The sequence below is a fragment of the Physeter macrocephalus genome, chromosome 15, assembly GCF_002837175.3.
Source record: "Physeter macrocephalus isolate SW-GA chromosome 15, ASM283717v5, whole genome shotgun sequence".
Classification (NCBI taxonomy): Eukaryota; Metazoa; Chordata; class Mammalia; order Artiodactyla; family Physeteridae; genus Physeter; species Physeter macrocephalus.
In genome coordinates, this window is record NC_041228.1 from 32,825,150 (window position 1) to 32,851,838 (window position 26,689).

The window sequence follows — 26,689 nt, forward strand, 5'->3', positions numbered from 1 at the left end:
AATTAATAATAAATCTATATATGCCCTTGAATGAAGTATTTAGATATATGGCTTTCAAGTAGTACTTGTGCTTGGACATCAAGCTGTATTTCTTTCTCCAAGGATGCTAATATTGATTACTATTGATCAATGGTACAAGAATGGCTACATGGAGCAACTAATGTCACATAGTATACAACTCCCTCAGAATTCAAAGAAATGCATCCTAGATATTTCATGAATAGGGACATTTTACAAAACATTCCTGTTCGATACTGAGAAGAAAGAGGAATAAAATTTAGATGAGATCACTCAGAGAAAGAAGGATGACGATTAGATGAAGAGGCATCAGGAGAGACTAACCTAAGTTAGAGACTGAAATGAATTTCATTCAACTTTCCAAATACCCACATGGTAATATCAGCTGCACTGAGGATCCTTAAATAAAACTGCAAATTGGATTGAGTTGGTCTCCACTGACATTAGTGTTCCCTTTCTGAATTCCTCTCTTCCTGCTCTCCTCTTCCTAGACCTCTAGTATTGTTCTTTCATGTTGTTCGCTGTAAAATGTCCCCTCTTGCATTCTCCACCTTGTCACAGATAAAGTACCCATTTCCTGAGGTTAAGGGTGTGGATTCTGGCACCAAATCTGATTCCTTCACTTTAAATTCCAGCTTTAAATGACTGGAATAAGTTATTTAACTGATCCGTATCTGAATTTTTCAATTTATAAACTAGAATTAAAAATAGTATTTACAAAGGTTGGGAAACTCAGTTATGGATTAAAATACAGTGACTTAAAATTATCCAAAATGTTGACAGCATTTCTGAAATCTGTGATTGAGGAAATGCAAAGTTCAAATTGGTTTTGATCACTGAGTCCTAGTTTTGCAACTACTCCAAGCCCAAACCCTCCCAATCCCCTTGTCTGTGCTAGTTCTTACACTGGGTCTCCCAAGAGTAAAATCTATAGTATGTGGAATTAACTTCCAAGTCATCAATTGTTCATCACCATTCCAAGTTTGATAAGTGGGGCCCACCGTATCTGGTATAAAAACAATGGATTTTTACATGATGTGAGCATTTGTGCCTGTATAAATGAGCCTTATACATTTGCGCTATAAAGTTAGAACACCCAAATGTAGAGAGCCTCTTACTGTATCTCCAATACTGAGTCAAGTGCAATACGTTATCTAGTTACTGCTGGTTCCCTCTTATTTCATGGTGACTTTACTCAAAGAAAAACTATATCACTGAGTACTGTAGTTAAGTCTGATTCTGAAACTTATGTCTCAAAGCTTCCCCCAAATGTCATATTTGCCAAACCCTATGATCATTCCTCAGAACCATTCTACTGGCCCTCACTGCAGCATCTGATATAATTACTGCACTATCCTTGACATTCTCTCCTTCAACTGTTTGGCCCTGCACTTTAATGCCACTCCTTTAGTTCACTCTTTACCAGACATTGTGTTGGCTCATCTTTCTCCGTCCATCTTTCAAATACATGCATTTCCTAAAGTTTTATTCTATCCCTGAGTGATTCTGTCTAAATCCACAGCTTCAACTGTCACTTCAATGATGAGGGTTCCTACCTTCACCTTTCCTGTAACCCTAAGGTTCACATTTCTGGTTATCTCCTAAATGCACCTAAAATCCCCATCAGCACCTAAAACTCAGCTTTTCCCAAACAAGTTAAAGTGACTTCTCATGTCTGCTCTTCCTTTAGTTATCAGTAAATGTCTAAAATATCCAGAATCTATTTCTTTGTTAATTGCCTTGCTTGTTCTTGATCTTTCTTGGTTAACTGACCACTGCTTAGGACTCAAAGCTTTAGTCCTTTCTTGGTTTCCCAGCTCATCCCCTATAGTCACCTCTTCTCTCTGAAGCTGTAGGTCAACCCTATCCATTACCATGCTCTGTTTTGGGGTGGGACTTGGCTATTAATTGCTTGAGTTGTGTTAGATTAAGTAAGTTTTTCTATTAGCATATATTTAGTACTACTTGAGCAATATATTAAAATTCATTTTAACTTTGTATATTTTCAATAATTTTTAAAGTCAGATTTATTAAGGCATAATTTACAAAAATTAATATTCACACTACTTAGGTACAAAGGTCTATGACATTTGATAAATATATATAGTCATGCAGTCTTGCTGCAATCAAGCTACAGAGTATTTCTGTCACCCTAAAATGTTCCTGGTGTAGCTTTGCTGTCAGTCCTCTCTCTGCCAGCTCAGATAACCACTGATCAGATTTGGATCTAGCTTTTAATTTTTCTTCAATAATGTTTTTTTTTTTTTTTTGTGGTATGCGGGCCTCCCTCTGCTGCGGCCTCTTCCGTTGCGGAGCACAGGCTCTGGACGCGCAGGCTCAGCGGCCATGGCTCACGGGCCCAGCCGCTCCGCGGCATGTGGGATCTTCCCAGACCGGGGCGCAAACCCGGTGCCCCTGCATCGGCAGGCGGACGCGCAACCACTGCGCCACCAGGGAAGCCCCTCAATAATGTTTTTAGACTAAAATTTTATTTGATCAGGGCATAGCAAATGAAATGTAACAACGCTTTTAAAAATACACAGTTAAAATCTTCCATTCTACAACTTGATACTAATGTTCTGGCACAATTAAGTTCTTAACAATGATAGTAATACTCTGTACATGCCAGGAATTGTGCTAATAGCTTTGCATGCGTTATAATTATGTTACTCAATCAGCACAGCTGTTTGTGGTAGGACTTATTATTTTTTCAATTTTACTCATTAGAAAATTTGTAAGGTGGCTGACATTGGTCTGTTCTCCAAAACTTATAATCTGAAATATTTAGTCATGAAATAACTTTCTCTCTCTCTCAACACACCACTCTCAACTCTTGTTTAATTCTTTCTTCTTCCCAATGTTCTCCCTTTTAAAACTTCCCTTTTCCGTTTCTAGCTGCATCTCCTCTTTGGCTAATTTTCTTTTTTGGTAATGCTTCTTCAACTTATTTCCCTATGAGCCCAATCTTAACCTGTGATATAGTCATTTTTAATCTGTAATCTTCCTTTTAGCGATTCCTTCTGATTCTCATCCCTTACTTTGAACTGGTCTATCAACTTCCTTCACACTCTGCATGACCTTATAATCTATGACTAGGTTCTTCCCATCAGTTGCATCATGTAATTAATTAATGCAATACTTCTATTTATTGTCTTTCATTTTCTGTTAAACTTTGCCTTTCCCATTATTAGTTCCCTTCCTCACCCCTACCCTCACATCCCACACCCCATCCCCTCAAGCCTTCAAGCAGGCTGATAAAAGAAACTACCATCTGTCAAGTCACATCTTTCTCTTCAGTTAAATCATAACCTAATTTACATTCCCTTGGCAATTATCTCCAATATATTCATGCCAGCTTACCCTTTTTTATATTAAACCTATTTATTGCTCATGCCAACCCATTTATATTACAATATTTTTATAGATATTAAAATATAGACCTTTAAACAAGCAAAGAGGAAGAAAGTGGTCTGAAAACAATCATGATGTGCTTTTACCATGATTTATGAATATTCAGCAAGTATTGTGTATATGTTAATACTTATCAAATAACTTGCTTACTAACTTGGCTTAACAATATATACACTTTCCTTTCAACTGAAATAATTTTAAAAATATATTTTAACCATAACTACCATCCAGAGCTATACTTTCTTCATTCACCTGTCTGGAAATCTGAAATATTTAAAACTTATCTGCCACTGACACTTAAATGCCTTTTCAGAAAAATATTTTACAGCAAAAATAATTCTTCTCTTCTGAAATTTAAATGCCCTTATTTTACCTTTTGTCTATTGATCTTAATTACATATGTATCTCCTGGCTCCTTTACATAGTTGGGTTCTTCTTATTCTTCTGGTTTAGTTCAGATATTACTTCTTCAGACAAGACTTCCTGGATTACTCCATTTAAAATAACTTCTTCCTCATTCCAGTTGCACTAGGTTACATAAGTGTTTTTAATAGCACTTATAACTATCTAAGCTTACCGAATTTAGTGGCCATTAACCCTCCCAAAAATATAATTTTCACAACGGGAGAGACCTTGTCTGCTGTTGTCATTGTTAGATCCCCAGCACCTAGAATAACACCTGACATATAACAAATATTCAGTAGATATTTGTTGAACAATGAATTTTCAGGCTGTGAAATACCTTTATATCACTGGAATAAGAATTTCAGAAATACCTCTCTTTTAATTCAGCCAATTGTGATATATGATAGTTTAATATGCCATTATGATACCTATAGAATTATGCGCCTGGCATAGTCAAACTTGCAGATTGTGTATTTTATAAAGGTATCTTAATAACCTCTGCTTTGGATTTTTCTTCCTCTCTTAATAAAGACTAATTATCATTATTTACACAGCAAACCTAGAATTAACTATAATTCTGAGTAGAAAATATATATATATTGGTGTTCAAAAAACATTGAGAAGGAAGTTGAATAGTTTGAACAATTCATGACATATGTATTAAAAATAACTTTTTAGCTACCTGCCAGACACTATGAAAAATTTATCTAATCTTTAAAACAATCTTTCAATCCTATATGAGAAAAGTGGTAGATCACAGTTTTTTTGTTTATTTTTCTTTTTTTGACATTTATTTGCTTACTCTTGAAATAGAAATTTTTTCATTTTGGCTCGTCATTTGTTTTTATTCTTCTGAGGATTGAAAGTATATGCATACACACACACACACACACACACACACACACAAATTATCAACTCTCTTTTACTAAAGACGAAACTGGAACTTGGAGAGATTATGATGTCTAAGATCATAGAGGCCTTCAAATCTCACACTTTACTGCTACGTCAACATTCATGCTTCCTTAATAGGACAATAGAGGATAAAATATTACTTGTTTGACTGTACTTTAAGTAAAACATATTTGTTTTTTAAAAATATCTAGAATTAAGTAGTTTGTCTTGTTTCTCGTGCTACAGATGGACAACCAAATTGGTCAATAAGCACAGTCCAATGCCCAGCTCTACTATTAAAATATTTTTCTCTCCATTTTTAAACAATCCTAGAAGTGGGTATATTATCTGAACTCCTTACTCATTCATTGTTTACATAGATTATTGATATATTAAATTTAGATTCAAAACGCTATTGCAAAACCCATGATTTTGCTAATAACAAACATAAATCATAAGTGAAGAGCTAAATAAGTATATCTTTCTGAAAAAATAACCTTTGGTATAATTTGTTTTAGTAGTAATAATTAAAAAGAACTACCATTTTTTGATTACCTAGTATGGACAAAACTCCATGACAAGTTCTTTACAAGTATTACTACTTTCAATTTTTTTCAAATTACAAACTTCTATGTCAATAAAATTATTCAGTTAGATGGTTGGATATATATCATAATTTATTTACCCATTCCTCCATTACTTAACATTCACGGTAGCATCCTTTTTGTTGCTACAAATAATGCTTTAGTGAAACTTGTACATACATTTCTATCTGAATCTCCATTTGTACCATATCAGAATCTGCAAATATTTTAAGGCCCTTGGTGTATATTAAAATAATTGCTTTTTAGAAATATTAAATTATGCTGCCACTATTTTACCATACTCTCCCCAGCATTAAAATGCTGTTTTTTAACGTAGGTAAAACATAGTATCTTAAAATAAAAAAAAGTCACCTATATGGTTATGAAAAAAATAAAGTATTTTTTATATATTTACTGACCACTGAATTTCTTGTTTAGTGAAATGTCTGTATAGGTCTTTTGCCCATTTTTCTATTAGAGTTTTATAGAATATATAATTTGTTCAACAAAGTGATTCAGGTGTTAAGGCTTTTAATACTCTGAGTTGCTGCAAATATGTTTCACAATTTGTTGTTTGCCTTTTAACTTGTTTATGCTGATTTTGATATTTTGAAGTTTATATTTGCCACACTGCAGTCAGATCTCTCTTTTTAAATTTCCTTCACTGTTTTTATTCTTAGAAAGGCATTCTCCCTCCAGAGAAAAGCTCTTTTATGCTTTTATTAAACATAATTAACTCAATCTCACCACAGTTCATTTTGTTTAATAGGAAGTATAAGCAAGCAGCCCAAAGTCTCGTCCCTAGTGGGTGACAAAACTTGGTTTAGAATTCAGACCTAAATGGGTTCAATGTTCTTGCTGTTTCTATCCAACTCTCTTGCCTCAGAAATGATAAAATTCATTTCTGGTGTAGCAGTCCTGATGCACAAGTTTGTACAACAACTAGCTCCTAAACTGGTAGCCACAAACTAGTATAAGATATGTGTAATGCATAAAACAAAATAAATTAATTTTATCTTTCTATCATACCATGGAAAGAATGCTTCCACATCAAAATGCATTGGCCTCAATACAGAGGATTCAAAATAAAAATTGTTAATATGTTTTATACGATAATAAAATAATAGCTTCACTTGTATAGTGCTTACTATGTACCAGACACTGTTTTTAGGTGCTTTACATATTAAATATTAACTGATTTCATCATTACAAAAGCACTTTGACGTAGCAGTATTCAGTTGGCCAAAAAGTTTGTTTGGTTTTTTCCATAAGATGGCTCTAGTAGCACTTAGTTGTCTTTAACTTCATTCGAAACAATTTTGTTAGATTTTATTGTGACAGCAGACTGACCAGGCAGTCTAGCTGTATAGTCTGTGCTCTAATACTGCTTCTCAGACTGTTTCTTACCAGAACAATACTTCCCCCAACACAGATATTCTTATGAAAGAGAGTTAAAGCGGACAATTGGCCTAGGTAAAATTGAATGTCATCGTATTAACAGGGCATGAATAATATTTTGAGAATTTAGCAGTAACATCTTACAATCGGGATTAAGTTCTTAATGCAGATGCAATTTTATTTCCATAAAGAACGTAAAAACAATGCATTCTAAACCCCCATTTTAAATATGAGACAGCTGAAACCCGAATACATTAAATTACGTGTCTGGAATCACAGTTCACTAGCAAGATTAGGGCTAAAACTAGATCTCCTGACTTCTAATAATCTTTCCAATTTCCTCCACACCACCCCACACAAGGAAGAAATGCTCAAAACCATGTTTATTCCATGTTTGGGTATTCCTATTATTTCAAGATCCAAGAACTTTCTTAACTCTCTTCTCTTATATTTGAGTATTTATAGGCTTTAAAGAATTACGTATTACACTTTATCAATAGTAGCTTTCATATATGATGTGATGTTTTTATATATATGTACATACACATATTGCATTTGAGACTTTTTGGTTAAAATATCACAATATTACTTAATAAAATGTTAAGCTTAAACTTATATAAAAAATTTCTCGAATCTACTGTGTCTCTCATAACATCTAAGCTATCTAACAGAGTATTGAACATAGAGTTGACATTATGTGCCTCCTTATAAACTGAGTGATTTTCATTTTCTGATAAGATTTCAGTGTTCTAGGGTTATGGTTTTCATGACTTAGCAATCGTGCACATTTTTTTTTTTTTTTTTTTTTGGCCATGCCGCGTGTCTTGCGGGATCTTAGGTCTCTGACCAGGGATGGAACCCGCATCCTCGGCAGTGAAAGAGCGGAGTCCTAACCACTGGACCACCAGGGAACTCCCCATGACTGAGCAATCTTGAGTACCTGTGTTAATAATATTAAGTCCATTAAATATAGGATGTAATAAAGAACAGAGAATATCTATAAAATAAATAGAATAGGTAATGAGAAGTTTGGCAGTAAATCAATAATTGAAAATTTGGAGAAATTTTAGTAACAGTTTATATATGCATTTATACGTATACACATATACACTTATGTTAAACTTCCCCTACAATGAATGTTACTTCTCTTTACCTTTTAGAACATAATGCAAGTAGAACAAAATGGCAAATGAAAGCTCACAGCACTCAAAATATGGTATAGATGCCAAACAAATATAATAAGAATCGAAGTTAAAATTTGAAATACATACCAATGGACAATATTCAGAACAATCAAAGAAACAAAACAAAAAAGGGAATAATTTTCATGCTAAAAAGAATACTGTGATTGCAATAATTTAGCCCAGACTTCTCTCCAGAGTTCCATCCAATGACTGCTATTAGATATTTACACTTAAATATTCCAAAGGAACCTCAAACTAACCCATCCCCAAACTGAAGTCTTTATTTTGCACTTAAATATTTGTTCAACCCATATTCCCTGTAAGATAAAATATACCACCATATATCCAAACATTTCAGTCACGCAAGATTATCTTATTCTTCCTTTTCCTTGCATCAGTAATATCCAATCGATAACTGTCTTATAGATTCTACATCTTTAAATAACTTCTCATGTATCAACCACCTCTATTGATTCAGCCCATTATGATCTCTTAACTGATTTATGCAATATCCTTATAAATCATCTTTCTGCTTATAGAGCTCCGCTCCATTTTTTACCTAGTTTCCAAAGTAGTCTTTCTAGAAACAAATATCTGATCATGTCTCCCTCTTGCTTTACACACCTCAATAACTTACACAATCTTCAGAAACCCTCCCCTGGCTTCTTTTGCCTAAACTTGTTTGGAGCCATTTTCCCACCTTGTTTCCTCTGCCTGTCATACTCTCTACACACAAGGCCAACATATTTCTGGTTTTTAACGTTCAACTCAAGGATCATTGCTTCTGTGAAGTCTTTCTTGAACTAATATCCATACTGCTCAGGTGGAAATAATAACATCATCCTTTGTGATTCCATTGTAGTCTATATATACATAAATCATGTATATATAGATTTCTCATAGCACCTATAATATTATTGAGTTTACTTGTTAAACTCACACTAGAAAAAGCCCATGAGGATGGGGGCCATTTTGTGTGTCCTGTTATTTCCAGCACCTAGAACAGCACCACACAGCACGTGCTTAATAAATGTGTTGAATGAATGTTCAAGTTTTAGTCCAAGTGTTACTTCTTTCATGAAGCTTTGTCTGGCCATCTATTTGAAGCAAATTTTATTTGACGTTATACCTTTGTAGAATATATTGTTAGAGTCATCCACATTAGCACATAAACACAGCATGTTACCCACATATTTTAACTCCTCTGTGATACTGATAGCTTGTTTAGGGCATGTATTAGGTCTTTAGTATTTTCCATAATCTAGCACATTGCTGAACTCAAGATAAAAATAAAATACTTTTAGAATTATGTATTAAAAAGCTGAAAACAAGTTTTAAGCCTAAAGTAAATTGAAGTACAAGTTATGATTAATTTGTTAATTTAATCTACCTGACTATATATAAATATACATATATGTGAATCTGGAGTTATTTACCCAGTTATGGAAAAAATGCATATACACCTATGACATAAAATTAATCATTTTATTTTTATCCATCTAATTGGAGCAGTTGCTGTTAAAAGTTGAATATACAACTACCTAAAATAAAAATGCCTGCAGATTTAACATTTTGTTAATATAGGAAGAGAATGAAAAATTATAAAATAAGTAAAAAACAGTAAAAAATTTCTAAGACAAGTTAGATAAATGAAAAATAACAAAGAAAAGCAGTAGAAGAGACACACCTGCATGTCTTCTCCTTGTGGAGTCCACTTCTTCTGTGATCACATCATGTAATGGACAGACATAGACAAAGGAGATGGATGTGAGTGGATGTACTCAAAAGGTAAAAAGTGACACTGAAGGAAAGGGCCTCAAATCATTTTGAGAAAAGATCCTGTGCACAGTTGTAGGGAAGATATAATCATATACATACCATATTAAAAGAAAAAAATATGGAAGAACTGATGGTGAACTGGTTAAGCCACTATGGGTTAGCAGGATCAGAAAAACAAAGTTAGTGTAGAAATAAAGAGGATTCAAAAGTATACAATTATTTATGCATAGCCAATCCTGAACAGTGATGCTGAAGAAAGATACCATTAGTAAAAACAACATTACTTGTATGACCATATTGTTTAAGACATTACTGAGTCCATTTAAGATCTGTGAAAATGCTTTTAGAATTTTTACTTATCATTGAAAGGAAAGAACTTAATTGAATCATCTTAAAAAGAGCAATAAAAATAGCTTGAGCAGACTTCTGTGCCTTTTAAGTTTCCTAAATTGATGAGTACATACGTGAAAATAAGTATGACCAAGTTAGGCCAATAATTCATTGAGTTACTTCAGTACAGCAAAATATTATTATAAAAATATTCTAGAGAGTAACAAATATAATAAAACTCATTATAAAAAAGAGTAGCTGAAATATATGGTTTTATTTAAATATTAAAGATTCAAGTTAATCTTCAATTTAGACAAATTTTCTTTGATCATATTCCCTATGAGGCTTACTTATTCAGAAAATTCTTACAGACACCACATAACAGATCATTGATGTTTCCATTTAAATTTGCCCATCCAAGTCCAACATCTACTATAACAGATACAACACATATTTTGGAAACACTTCTTTACCCATTGGTAGTGGAGAACTTCAGAAGACATTTTATACAGTGATTAAGCAGGAAAGGTCTGCTAAACTGAGCATTCTAAGAAAACTTTTTTCCAAAAGATATTAATGAGTTAGTATTAGTATAACTGATACAGATAAACAATATAACACAAGACCAAAATGTCCTATTTTAATTACCTCCTTGGCTTCAAATTAGGTATTACAAAGTTCTTAATTCAAAACACCACATTCATTTCTGCAATACTTGTATCATAGTTTCTGAGCGATTTATAGAAAAACATGTTATACCAAAATATATTTGGAATATTGATATATTGAAATGATAACTCTTGAGAGAAATCTTTCCAATAACAAATTTATCTCTTTCTCTGAATAGTGAGAAAATGAAAATTTTCCACTAGGAAAGAAGGGCTGAGATATCCAAAACATTTTTTCTAAGAGAAAAGAGAAATCCTAGTATGTATTACAGAGAACTGAAAAAAAAAATGACACATTTTGAAACTTAACAATGTCATTTTGATTATTATGTGAGCACACCTTTGACCTGTTCAAAATTAGACAGTAAATCTCATCACGATTATATTACAGACTAGACTTTGCCAATAGGATCGACCACTAGAAAAGTATTATCCTCCTGAAGTGTGCTCCTACATTAACATGCTATATGCCATATTTTCTTTTGCATCCCCAGTCCACCCATTTCTCAAAGAAGATAAAATAGAAAAATCTGAGATATATTAATATCATAGGTTAATGCTGAACTGTATCATATTTTGCATTATTTTTCATAGGCAAAACTTCCCTATATACATATTTACCACACTACTAACGAAGTTTCCACACATGCTAAATTGAAGTTGGTATGAATTGGATGAAATAACTGCTTACGTATATTCTACCTCTAAGAAAACATTTTATTTTTTTGCAGAAAACATAAAAACAACATAAATAAATATCCTTTCACTACCTAGTATTTTCCTGTATCTTGACTATTTTATAACGGCATTGAGGCAATATGTTTCATGTTGTATGGATTCAAAACATTCAAATTTCTTTCCAACCCATTTATTAATTTATTATAGAGAATAACTGAAGCACATAGAGTTCAAGTGACTTACCCAAGGTCATAAAACAAGTTCAGTGGCAGAACCAGAAATAGAACAGAGGTCTCCTGATTACCAGGTCAAATTTCTTTCTACTAGATGCTATATGACCCAATAAAAACATGTGAAATAAAAAGTCTAGTAAGGGAAAAAAATCTTTTTATGTTGATACCTGAAGTGGACATTTTATTACATAGTAGTAATTAGAACCTTTTAAAAAAGAGGTACATGGTACAACTATGCTAGTAATTTACCAATACTTTTTACTCTTGTGAGGAATATGTAACTTAGCACCAACAATTTAATTGTTTTTAGAAAATAATACAAAATTTATATTTTAGAAAAGGATGAAAATGAAAGATTTTGACCAGGATCTCACTATTAACTGAAAGTGCCCATTAAATCATTTTTCCATCACTTATGTGAATATGATCCATTAATAAATAGATCATAATTAATCTTACATAAAAAATCACTTAACTTTAATTAGCAGGTAGAATACTAATTTAAATCATAAAACTTCAATGTATAACTTTCAATTATACCAAATATATTTAAAAAATTTTTGACTTTCTTTTCGTCTTCGTGGTTACAGTTTTTAATATATACTATTTGTATTAAACTAGCCACACTTAAAAAGAGAAACTATACCCTTTAAATAGCTAGGTCTTATTTAAATGGCAATAAACTATAAAAATTTATTTCATATATATTATTGTAATGAATTGCAGATTTCAGTGAACCTTGAAGGAGGCAAGAGTATCCCCTTCACTCTTCCGATCTCCCTAATTTTCCTTTAATCATTACTTTGCCACAGTCAAACATTCTACTTTCAGTGCTGTTAATGGCAGTTCTAATGAGAAATCTTTCCAACACTTCATTTAACCAATAACCAGTTAGAGTGATTAAAGATAGTAAAAGTATACCCTCTCTTAGGTGTCTATTACTGTCACAACTATGGCTGGATCTTAGTTTCAGATTTAGAAAATATAAAAACTTTGTAATAAGAGTGTACAGTATTTGAGGGAGGTTCATTACATCACGTGAGCTAACAAAAGAGAAATAAAATATTTTCATATACTACACTGAAAGACATTAATAAAATATAATGAATAACTCATAAATATCATTTATGGTAATTATTTTGGAAAAATATTTTTAAATTTAAAGTACCATCAGTGTGCAAACTGTAAAAAGAATGGTCCTTAATCAAGCAAAGTAGAAATAATAATAATTATATATATATATATACACACACACACACAATAAACCTGTCTGTATTTGTCCTTCAAGTTATAAAAATCTACTGAAGATAAACAGATATATAATAAAATACTCATTTTCATTAAGTTATATGGTGTAAAGTAAGTTTATGAGGATGAATATAATATTAGCTTTTATGTAAAATTTTGTGCAAACCAAAATTTTCCTTACCAATATAGTATATTAACTACCATTATATTTCAAATGAACACATCTCAAGTTCAAACAGAAATAATAATCTGTAATGAATTTAAAAAGGCATAGACATGAGGCCTGTTTATGCATAAATGCAGTTTTTAACAAGGTTATATGATATCTATTTGAAAATCTGCTGACTAACAACAGACATAATAATATTGGTTCTATTATCAGATTTAACTGTACTTGAGTAAATATCAATATATATTGTATAGAAGGAAGTATTCTCTTAGAAAGATTCCAGACAATGAAAGAGATGCCTCAAGACTTTAAGCGTATATTAGAACTTGCACATAATTAAAAGTTAATCATAATTATGAGGGCTTTTTAAGGTCACAGGAGCCTTAGAATGTTTCCTTTGAGGGAAGGCAAGGTACCTTTCAAAATAAAGCCTAAAAAAGCATCTACTTAGTAGGCGTCTCAATGATACAAAGATCAGGACAGACCTAGAACATAAAAACAAAATATTTACCAAAGTTTACAGATTTCAAACTAAAACTTCTCCACTGTGACAAAAATCTTGTTGAAAAATTCCTCAATCTAAGTTATTTGAATTTATTTTCTAAACTAATTATTACTTTCCATAATTTTTCCAACAACCATAAAATTATTGAATATTTACAAAAGCATCTACCTACCTATTGAAATAAGCAAAGTACAATCTTTTAAAATATTAAGCTATTTTTAAAGCTAACAAAAATGTTTCTTTTTTAAATGTTTTGTTTCCTAGTTCTAGCTGTGCCAGTTTATTTTCTGATTCTATCCTTGGAGTCTGACATGTAATGCAATTTTAAATGCAGAAGAAAAACATACTTAGAGTATTTATTGAGGGTGTTTAAAATAATTGATTTTCAAACTACAGGATGCTATATCATAAAAAAGAAAGTCACTTAAGTACAGGCTTGGCCTTATAAACTTATCTGTATGTTTAGAGGAAACTGAACTAACTTTAAATGAGCAACTAAATTCATAAATCATGAAATCTCACTTTATTCCAGGAGAACATCCTTGTTAACAAACAATGCTGTATTTACATCTGAGGGTGTTAGTAGTATTTAATTCCAAAATTCCGTCAGTTGACTTGTGTTCTATAAGATATTTACTTAGTTTGTTTTACGTCACTTTTTTCTGCCAAAAATAAAGTACATTCATTCTACAACAATCCAGAAATAATCAGAAATTACCAACCTGCTAATATGGACCAAGAACACAACCTCGATTATTTTTACCAGATTAGATGAATTAGACTAGCATCTAATTTGAAGACTAAATTAGAATATTGAGTTAGGCTGAAAAAAATTGCTTCTACTTTAAAAAAATGTCAAATTATTCAATAATGAAAGGAAGCAAAAGTTCATAACACCAAAATAGTCAAGAAAAAATTTAAATATAAAATTCACCCACAAAATACACCTTTGAATATTTACTTTTCCTGATGATAAATTTTATAAAGCATAATTCCAAAGGTTGAACTAAGTAAAAGAAAATCCCTACCTTCACCATAGTTACAAATCCATAAAGAATACAATATGGAAATGTCCATGTTGGAAAAAATTAAAGGTTAATACATTAAATCATAACAATGCCAAAACTAGGGGCTTATGCACACAAAAGCACGTAGTAAAACACAACTTGTTACTTTGAGTATTTTCAATTTCCAAAATACTGTATAATCATACAGTAACCCAGCAAAGTGTTTCATTGCCCTCACTTTTCCAGAAAAACACAAGGATTTATATTCCAGATAAGATACAGCAAGGTAAGTAGCACTGTCATGATTCAGGATAATTAGAGAAAAAGCAGCTAAGTCAATCCTAGATTTTCCTAGATATAGCATACCTTCTACTTAGAAAATGACAAATCAAGGTGGGCAATCTTTTTATGAATAGTATCAAGTAATCATCAAACATATCAGAAATCATTTATAATTACATCTCAAAGTAGATTCTGAACTATTTAAGTCCAAGACTTTTTTATTTTGGAGAAACTGAGAAACTATATCATTTCTAAAACATTCATTTAGTCTAACTGAAGTTAGCTTTCTCAACACACTACTTTTGAGTTTAAGTAAAATATGAGATAAAATATTTTATGTAAAAATATGCTCTTTTCCCAGATACTGTCCTAATTACTAGAAGAACAGATAAACTCACAAAGCGAAAAAAATAAATTTCAACAGATTAAACTTTGTTTTCAATGTTTAATAACACTGCATTACTGTAGGCCATAGTATTCTCACCTAGAATCAGATTGCTCATTGAGAAAATAAACAACAGATTTTCCATGCTCATATGTCCTTGATTTGCATTAAGAATGTTTTGTTAACTTTACAGCCTAAACAAAATCTAATCCACATTCTAAATGAGGAAGACATTTAGTGATTTACTCTGAACATCATCCATAAAATCTGGGTTTTAAAATCATTTGTAGAATTCTTATATTTTATGATCACATCAAAAATACTAATATGATAAACATCATTATCTTTCCCAGGGATTTTCATCTACATTGCTGTCAGTTAAGTTAGAAATACTGGGAAAAAAAATCACCCATTTTGCTCATAATTATCTCAGAACAACCTAGTTCAGAGATGTATTTTTCTTAAAAGAAACAGATACTAATGCATATTACTTAAAGTTCATCTAAGTATTTGTTAACCCATTTTCTAGTCTATATAATGCCATTTAGTCCTCCAGTTCCATAGTCTTATATTTAAAATAAAAATTTCAAGTGATGCTTTAATTGTTAGTATACATCCTTAAAATGGCAGAATTCCAAGGTATTGTTCTTGCATAGATTTTCATAAAACAGCAAAAGGAAAAGATAACGATATATGCTATTGATACATATCTAACTTTGCATCTTGGGTTTGGGTTCGAGTCCTTACAAACTTTTTCTAATGCCACATGTTTACTACAATAATCCTCTGATGAAGAATCCTTGACTATTAATGGAAGATGATCTCTTAGATTTTAGTGAATAAAAATTATGTATTAAACCCTGATTACAATTACTAAATTATTAATATGGTAGATGTATCTAAATATAAAACAAAGAATAAATCCAAACATGTTTTCTGTAAAGCCCAGGCTCATAAACATGTTATTGAAATGCAATTAGCCCCACCTGATATCCTACTATTTTCCTCCCATTCTATCACTCCAAAGTTTCAATAATTAAAAATATTCTCAACATATCCTACCTCACTTTTAGAAACAAACAAATAAAAATATTTATGAACACTAAAATTTAACACAGCATATGGCCTTAGCATATTGCATACTTACTCACGACATTTAGGATTTGAATTTCCAGGAATTTCCCAGTATATAGGAAAATGCATAACTGCCAAGATTGAAAATCTATAAGCAATTTAAACCATGACATTAAGGCACTCTACATTAATTTTCCTCCACTGCTCACATAGTTTATACTCAGTTAGAAGGCTTAAGTGAGAAAAAATACATGCAATATATGAGAATACACAAATTAATAATATCTAAAGGAAATTTTTAAAAATTTTGTTTGTGAGATTTAAAAATATGTTTAGCCAAATACTGCAATCTTTCATGATTTTAATAGTCAATGTAATTTATTTACCATAGATATATATGGCCACAAACATATTCATGTAATCAGAAATGATGGCAAACAAGACAAATAAATAATAATTTATGACCAAGGATAACCTACATCACACAACACAGCAAGGAGACACTTTGAGAGTAATAGTTTTTGTTGTATAAATCATAACATAAAACCCATTTTATACTTTGTTTACTTTTTTAAATCCTCTGAAATATATTAAGCTAATTATTATTTTCCAAATAAGCTAAGCAATTCTTAATTGAAGATCTGAAAAAAAATGTAAGATATTTTTCTTACAACTGCATGAATATATTTAAATTTGCAATGTGAATCCCAGTTTATTTATTTATTTTTTTATTTTCAGTATTTAACTGTTTCACTAAAAGAGAATTCACAGATTAAGCCATTTGCACTATGGCATTTTTCCTTGCTCTCCAGACTTATGTAACATAATACTTTTTCTCAGAACATCCTATTCTCCTTAATAGCACTATCACAATTATAATAACTAAATCTTTAGTTATAATTATTTTCAACTTACATATTTTTGCCAGAATGTAAGCTCTGTGAGGGCAATTGCGGCATCGTTCTTGTCTACCGCAGTAACTCAGTGCCTACCATAATGCCTGGCATACTACAGGATAGCAATGAATACTTGTTAATAAATCAGTTTAATTTATATATTGACATATTTTGAACTATATGTTTCAGAGAGTTAACATGAACCAAGTTACCACATAAAAAGACATTAACCCTGTTACTATAGACTCAGCCATTTAATGATGATAGTGTTATAAAAAAAATCCATCTGTATTCTAAAATTTTGAATGAAATTTTCATTGTACTCTCATCCAATTACTGATTAAAAGTAGTACTGATTATTCAGCTGATTGGTTATCTCTGCATTTTGCTTCTCTTCTTTTTACTCCTGGTTCAAGTTTTTGTCCTCTGCTTAATTAATCTTATCTCCCCAAAAAAGAGAAGCAAGAGAGAGAAAATAAAATCACTTCATTTCAACTTACTGGTAGAATTAATGGTTTGAAGAGGCTCTTTATTGAATTAGAATACTATGCTATCATTACATCTTGGTTTTGTTGTAATATTTTTAGCTCCAGAATTTGTAAATAAATCATTACCAATTGGTAAAATATCTCGATAGCATTTGCAATTAAAAATAAGGAATAGCTTACGAAGACAAACTTTAAAAATATATATATTGAGCTTTCTATAGTACTTCTTTAGGGACGTAAGCACCTCTCATGAGGGTAGTTTAATTTGGATCAAAATAACCAAATATATAAGTTAAGTTATCATTTGTGCTTAAGTGAGTCATTTTTTTCCTAAAGAAATAATCTTAATAATAAAATAATTGTTATTTTCCCAAAAATATGTGTAGTTTTCTAAACAAATCTTGAAATAAAGTTCTCACCACTCTAATCTAAACAGACTCTACACAGTCTAAAGTTCACACCAAAGTGAGAAAAATGAGGTACAACAAGCACACACATATTTAAAAAGCATGAAATGCAATGCTTATCGCCTCATGCTTTCAGGGGCTTTCCAAATCCTGACAAACCTGGCTCAGATTGGTCTTTCTTTTTCGGCAATGGTTTGTCATCACTTAATGTACCATTCACCTTTTTCTGCTGGTCTTCCCATGTAACTTCTAGTATAAATCAAAAAAAATAATCAGAGTTTGTCAGAAACATTAGATAATTTGTGCAATAAGAACCTAAAATTACTTCAGGGATCCAATTATTTTTTAATTTTTTTCCCCTAAATTCTCCCATAAACTTTCAGTAGTACGTAGCTAATGTTTTAAATATAGAAATGTGACACTTAAAATTGTTTTATAGATTTCAAAATCCAAAGCATTTAAGTTTACTTCCAGGAAATTCTAAAATCTATTTTCAATAAAAGAATTTTTGAAGGTATGAAGAAAATGATGATTTAAATGATTTGTCAAATAAAGTTTTCTTCTTAGTTGATATTAAATAATTTTATTTTAGAAATAAACATTTTGCTAAACATATTTTAATGTGGTGAAATGAAATGTTTATATGGAACTAAAATGCAGAGAATTTCATATATATCAAGAGAAAATCCCTAACATTTTAATATATGATAAGATAAGATGGCTATTTATTTTACTACCATATTTAGTACTTTCATTAAACAACAGAAAAATGTATGTGCTATAGGATATTATTTCAATAAAAATTAGTAACAGTTTGGTATCACTGAATATGAGTTACCTGGCTTATCTAAAATCATTTGGAGTTACCTGTAGCATAATATAATATTCATTCATTCAACAAATACATATTCAGCACCTACTATAACCCAGGCATGTCTAGGCACTGGGGATACAACAGCAAAAAAAAAAAAAAAAAAAAAAAGTCAAAAACCTATGCTCTCATAAAGTTTATATTCTAGTGGGAGAAATAAATTATAAACAAGATAAATGAGTAAAATATTTTGTGACAGATATTGATAAGTACTAAGAAGACAAACATGAAGTAGGTAAGAAGTAAATAAAATGTGCAGGGTGTGATGAAAATTTGTATAGACTAGTCATGGAAATCCTCATTAAGAAGGAAGGTTTTGAGTGAAGAACTTAAGGAAGTAAGGGAGTTACCCTATGGTTATTTAGGGAGGGCATTACAGGTAGAAGAACAGCACATGCAAATGTCCTGAGGTGGGAGCATGTCTGACATGTTCTACGAAAGCACGAAGGTCTCTGTGGCTGGAGCAGAGTGAACAAAAGGGAAAGTCATAGAAGACGAGGTTAAAGAGGTAATGGAATGGAAAGTGGAGGGAGTACAGATCATGTAGGTTCTTGCAGGTCATGTATCAAAAAATTCACTTGTCACCATTTGATCTTAATCTCATAGTAGCATTCATAAACACTTAAGTATACACTTGCTTTTCTTTTTAATCACATGTTTCTAAAGCAGTGAGTCAAGTAGACAGTTATTTATGTACATTTTAATCCCCAGGAAGTTTCACCATGCCATAAACAATTCTCTGGTACTTATTCACCTCTGGCCATAAATAGTGAAATACTACCCTATTTTATAATATTAAGCTAAGCAAAACATAAATAGGAAGATAAAAATCACTATCAAAAATGAAAAAATATGCTATACTGCAACATCAAATATGGATGATTTTGGATACACCACTTTGATTACTTAAACTGCTAGAAATGACGGCATTAAGTGTAAGGGTTTTCCTGTTCCTAGGCCTGAAATAAATGTTATTAATAAAGAACATTTGTTCTGGTCCAACATAAATCAGTTACTGCAAGGAAACAAACTTCTTGCTTTGGGAGTTAAATTTACACTTTGGTGTGTAGCTGACCCCCTGATTTCCTAAATGGTAAATAATCTGATAAAGATGCAATATAGTTTTCCCAAGTGGTAAACTATCCAGATAAAGATGCTATATCTGAATCAACTGCTAGTGGAAAGAAAAATCTTAAAACCTTTAAAGAATATACAAATCTTCTGGCAAATTCCAAGACTAGTTCAGCCCTCTTTAGCTAAAAGAACAAAGGAATCATCTGCTCCTTAAAGTTAACCTGTAGTAACACAAAAACAACAGACTAATTTCCCCATGTTGAGGAAAATAATAAATTCATTTATAATACATTATTTCTTGATTTTGAATAACCTGCACTTTGGGTTATCTATCAATATATAATATTTAAGATTTCACAAGCAATAAAGGGTTGTTCCTAAAATAAAATTTTCTAAAATTCTCTACATTTGTCATTTAAAAAGTTGTTTCACCTATCACCATTTGATAAAGTTTGTGATGTTCCAAAAAAGAAGGACACGCTACCTTCTGAAGTAAAATTGAGTGTACAGAAGTAGAAATGGCTTGTTTTGAAAATGGTTCAGCCTTTCTATATACCTGTAGACAGCATTTTCTGAAGTGTGGAGCAAAATACCTTAACATATAATAGGGTTAATTTTTAAACACTTTCTCTGAATTGACAAACATTTTAGTTGAAGAAAATCTATTATATGGCAGTAACAACAACAACAAAAAACTCATAACCATCCATTTATAAATAGCAGGCAATATAACAATGAAAGAAGACCTAGATCAAGGCTATCAGTGACGTAAAGGAGGTAACAGATACATTACTGGGCTGAGGAGGCTTTTAGGAACATTTCTGCCATTAACTAGCGGTATAACCTTAGACAAATGTCACAGCCCCTCTTATCTGTTACATTTGAGGTAAGAAAGCTGGTCTGGAAATTTCTAAGGTCATTTCCAGCTCTAAAATTAGAGTTGCTCTGGCTTCTTATCACTGATTAGTCAGGTTTTGTGGGAGAGAACCTATACCAGAGATGGTAAAATTAAGACACTGAGTCTAGAAGATTTTCCAGAAGTTCTAAATGTGTCTATTGTCAAATCCTATGTTGAAACCCAAGTGTCTATTTTAAAACAGAATTAAAGTCATAAAAAGAACAGAACTGACTACCAACTCATTAATTCATCACCCCAAAAACAATGCTAAGAACAGCTCATACCTAGCCCTATTTGAATTTATAGGTCATATAATTAAAATGAAATATTTAATGTAATTAAAAGCAAACTAGTTTTATGTCAGGAAAATGCTCAAATTGTTTGAAAAGTGTTTTAGTCACATTAAAGAAAAAATAGCAAAAAAGCTCTAAGTATGCAGCACCTTAAAGATAGTCTTTTCTATTAAAGGACTATTATGGTAATTTAAAAAATAAAAGTCTTCTTAATGTTAAATAATAAAGATCTTAAAATTAAAATTTAAGTACAAAGTGTAGCCCATGATATTGTACATCTACTACCAAAGAGTAAAGGTGAAAAATGCATAATGTAATTTAATTGTAAGTATGACTTTGAAAGAATACGTCACATTGCTCAGATGCAAACTAGAAATCCATTCAAGTACAGAAAACATTTTCTTCTAGGGGGATAATTGCATCAAGTAAATAGTCAGTTGTGAATTTAAGTTGTAGATAGGGAAGCTTAAAAATTGATTTAATAACTATTAGATAATTTGAAGAAACAATTTACTCATGAAGACTTAACTATAAGGTTAAGTGATATTTAAAAAACCAACATTTCTACAAACTAACTATATTCCAGCTAGTTTTCATCACACCATGTAGCCAATCCTATATCAAGACAACAATTTAAAGAGCACAAATTCCTATATTAAAAGATTATACTTGTATAATACTATGTGTTTCAATGTGCTTTCACATACAGCATCATATTTGATCCTATAAAACAAAGAAAGGACCTTCTATCAGGTGGTTTCTACAGGTAAGAAAACAAAGAGCTGATTAATAAGGGTAAGAACTAAATAGGTATCTTGGTTCACAAACAATTTCACATGCGTTATCTCATTTGATTCTCAAAATAGCTTATTGGGAATAAAAGAGATATGCTAAGATTTCCTGTTCTCAGATGAACTAACTTGGGTTAAGGGCCTAGAGTCACAAAGTTGTTCCCTAGAAAAGGCAGGCCCTGAGCCAAGGTTCCAAAACCTGTGCTCTTTCTGTAGTACCATATCACCTTCCTAAGATTATGTTATTTTCAACAAACAGAAGATGGCCTTAGGTTTGTATTTAGGAAGCCACAATGACATGTTTTGAAAAATGGCTGAAGTTTGCAGAAATGTTTGAGGTGGAAGGGGTTCTCTCCTAAATCTGATTAGTCAATTGAGGCTTTGGAAGTCTAGAAGAAATAAAATGAGCAAAAGGGGAAGAAAAGAAAAATAAGGAGGAATGGTCTCCAGGAAGGAAAGGAAAGATTAGGAAAAGAAATTAGAAAATACTTGTTTACAAGTTAAGTGATAGAGTCCATCATATAATTGACTACTGAAATAACCTAAATAGTCATATGTCCTCAGTCTCTTCTCTTTCAAATCCATCGTGTTCATTGTCACCAAGTTATTATTCCATAAAACAGATGTAATTGAATAAAATATATGATAACTTCCTTGCTATTTTAAAGTATCCCTGAATCTCTCCCATTTTAATTTTTGTCAAATTGTCATTTATCTAAGTTGGCAGGGAATGCTGTACTTAGGAAATATCTACCAATGCCACTATAAAATCCATTCCTATCTAGATATCAAATTTGGATGTCAAATTTGGAAATTAAGACATGGTATTGGTATTATCCTCACTCTAGAAGCATTCATGAGAATACAGAGAGGCAGCAAAACAAAACCTGTCCACACCCTGTTACCCTAAATGCTATCCAATTCCTTGAATGCTTACAGAAGCAAGCATCCATTATAAAGACTGTCAAAATTATTTTATTATTTTTGGTTCCTTTGTAACCTGTATTTTTCCCCCTCTTCTTCCCATCCTTCCCTCCTCTCTTCCTTTCTTTCCTATTTATAAGGTTATCTATATATGAAATAATGTAGGCAACTATACACTGAGAATCAAAGGAACAAAATATTTTTCCTTTCATCTCATTGTATATCTTTAGGGACTTGACTTGTGAAGGCAGTATATTAGGGTTTAGTTTATAATCCCACAGCAAATGGCTCACTAACAGACAATAGTAGGTTATATCTGTTAAGTTTCCAAAACAAAACAAAACAAACAACAATAACAACATAAGCAATAAATTAAAAACAAAATGATTCGAGACTTTACAATTTATTAGCCACGTCTCCAAAACACTTAGCTTCTGTTAAAAATCCTTGCAGGACAGTTTATTATACAGAAGAGATAACTGAGGTTCAGAGAAATTAAAAGCTTTGCCAGAGAACATATGCTCAGTAGTAGAACTGAGTTTAAGATGCAATTTATTAACTTCTAATGGAGTTCTCTAAACATTATGAAAAGTCCAAATGGTTTAAACAATTTTGACTTATGCTAAATATTTGCATGTTGAGTTTTACATGTGGATTGAAACATACAAATGTTGGGCAATATGCAACAATTCATGCTGCAATCCAGTTGATTTCTTTCCTCCTTGTACTGTTTCTAATGCAAGCTATGTGATCACGAATAGCATCAAGGTTACTATTTGCCTCAAAACTACTAAATAATATGCATTGAATAATTGGTTCAGAGTGATGATCATAATCAGGTTTAGTTTCACTTTAAATCCAAAGTTTTCAGATTCTGTGCTGACAATGCAAAACTATGGCAAGAAATAATAGTACTTATTATGTGACAAGTATTGTTATAAGCAATTTAAATATACCAAATTATTTAAGAAAGTTAATTTATAGCATATCTACATAGCAAGGAATGTTATTTAGAGTAGACAGGGGCTAGTTCAAGGCAGATTTTATCATTATCACCCTCCCAAGGTACCCAGTGCTCTTCCACATTTTCCAGCATCTCTCTCCCTACACCTGACTTTCTCCATTCACAGGCTCTAACTTGCTTCCTATGAAATTTGTGTGTAATAATAACTCGGGTCAGTCCCTAAGGAATATTTACATTTCAGTGTTCTGGAAAGCCTACGCTTTATATTATTAAAATAATTAAGCCATTAAAGAATATCAGAATACTAAGTACTATCACAAGTAGTGGGAGAAATATTTGGGGCTGAAAAAATGCCCATAACACCTCAAAACTTACTTCCTCTATATGTATCACAATCTTAAGAGACTCTATGTAAGTGACATGTTATAAAATAATTTTACCAACTATGTTTCATTTGTTATCATTATATTATTACTGTTTTACTTTTCCCTTGGGAGCTCCCCAAAGCAGGAAATATATCTTATTGATCATCGCATCCTCAATGACTACCTAGTACAACAAACTAAAAATAGCAGCTATCGGTTGAATTGAGCTAAACTGTTAACTAATATCTAAAATAAAACAAATGGTTGAAACACATGCAAGGAGAATGCCATTCATCTGAAAAGGCATGGTATATAAATGCACAAGATTGGGAGTCAAGACTAGAGGTCTGCTCCTATGTGGACTGAAGAAAGCTAATTGTCCTCTAGAATTCTACTCCTTTATCAGTAAAGAAAAGCTGTTTTATTAAAAGATTTATAAGGTTCCTTCCAAATCTAAGTCTTGATTCTAAATCTAGGAGCAAAGCTACAGAACACTGATAAATGTCTTGGCAAACTATAGGCAGATGGCTTGGGGCCAGATGGCTCTATAGAACAAACTGGCAGATCTCGATTTAGAAGTCAGAGAATGAACATAAAGTTTCCCATATATCTTTCATGTATTCTCGTTCCCCTGACCTCTCCTCTTAGTCTAGATTTCTATTTCCTTTCTTCCCTTTACAGCCAAACTCTTTAAAAGGTGCCTATACCATCTCCATTTCCCTCCTCTTCCAAATCCACTGTAATTGGCCTTTTACCCCCTACAACTCCACCAAAACTACTCTTAATAAAGGTTAACACAATGACTTCCTATTTGCTAAATCTAGTGATCATTTCACAGTCTTGATAATTCTCTTCTGCTTCAAGTACTTTCTTTATTTCTATTCAGAGACACTATAATCCATGGTTTCCCCACTACCTCTCCTCCTATTCTTTTTTTTTTTTTTTTTTTGGTTTGCGGGCCTCCCTCTGTTGGGTGTGGCCTCTCCCGTTGGGGCGCGCAGGCGGCGCCAGCCGCTCCGCGGCATGCGGGATCCTCCCAGACCGGGGCGCGAACCCGGTTCCCCTGCATCGGCAGGCGGACGCGCAACCACTGCGCCACCAGGGAAGCCCTCTCCTCCTATTCTTGATGCTCCTCAGTCTCTTCCTGCTTCATTTTTTCAACTTCTAAATGTTAGAATAGTTCAGTTCATAGTCCTTGGACCTCTTCTTTTAGCTACGTACACTTGTTCTCTCAGTGATATCAATCGGGCTCATGGTTTTAAGTCTCTCTTTGTAAGGATGAATCCTAAACCTATAACTACAGTCCAAATCTCTAACCTGAAATCCAGAACATATTTCAAACTGCCTGTTTGACATCCTATCCTACATGTCTAACAGCATCTCTAACTTATATCCAAACCTGAGCACCTGATATTCCCACCAAATCTATTAATAGAAACTCCATATTTTCCCAATTACTGAGGCCCAAAACATGGACTTTATCATGGGATCTCTCCTACCCTGTCAGTTAATCCTGTTGGTTCTACCTTTAATATCTATCCAGAATCCAACTACTCCTATCATTCTGGTCTAAGTCACCATCACCTCTTTCCTGGGTTATTGGGAATGCCTCCTAATAGCTCTCCTTGTTTCTGATCTTAATTCTTTCAGGTTATTCACAGTGTAACAATCAAACTGATCTTTTTTAAAAAAGAAATGGTATTGTGTCACCCTAATCAAAATCTTCCTATTTCACTCATGGAGGTCAAGAAATAGATAAAAATGACAAATATGTAAATAGACATAGGGACCTCAGTTAAATTTTTATGTTTTTTTTATGGAGAATATTCATTAATTACAATACTTGATTTATTTTGCTATACTATTTTCACCTTTTCATAATAACCTAGTATATTTTAAGAATTTTATGCTTGGAGAAGTATTAATGAATAATTAACACTCCAAAGTAAGAAGAATTATAAAATTATTTTAGTGCTAAATCGATCTTAAATGTGACATTGTAGACATTATTTATAAAAGATGAAGACAGGGAAGAAAGAGTATATTGAAAACTAAAGGACATTTCAACTAAATTACTGAAGCACAACACTATGCATTTCTTAATTTGGCTCAATAACAAGGGAAATTGTTAGGATAAAAAGATATTTTAGGGGCTCCCCTGGTGGCGCAGTGGTTGAGAATCTGCCTGCCAATGCAGGGGACACGGGTTCGAGCCCTGGTCTGGGAAAATCCCACATGCCACGGAGCAATTGGGCCCGTGAGCCACAATTACTGAGCCTGCGCGTCTGGAGCCTGTGCTCCGCAACAAGAGAGGCCACCATAGTTAGAGGCCCGCGCACAGCGATGAAGAGTGGCCCCTGCTTGCCACAACTAGACAAAGCCCTCGCACAGAAAAACGAAGACCCAACACAGCCATAAATAAATAAATAAATAATTTTTTTAAAAATTAAAAAATTTAAAAAAGATATT

General features: G+C 32.2%; 1 protein-coding gene across 37 annotated transcripts in view; it reads right to left on the bottom strand.

Moving 5' to 3' along the window:
- RIMS2 (regulating synaptic membrane exocytosis 2) overlaps positions 1-26,689 on the bottom strand; it is a 566,717-nt gene that overhangs the window by 158,979 nt on the left and 381,049 nt on the right. For 11 of the 37 annotated variants that reach the window (XM_024129927.3, XM_024129929.3, XM_055091129.1 and 8 more), the window contains one exon: positions 9,579-9,611. The exons of 23 other annotated variants lie outside the window; for them this stretch is intronic. In XM_024129927.3, coding sequence (XP_023985695.1) covers positions 9,579-9,611 — 33 coding nt within the window. Of the gene's footprint in view, positions 1-9,578; positions 9,621-26,689 lie in introns of all 37 variants that reach the window. 3 more of the 37 variants (XM_024129926.3, XM_024129936.3, XM_024129940.3) reach the window with 2 other exon arrangements.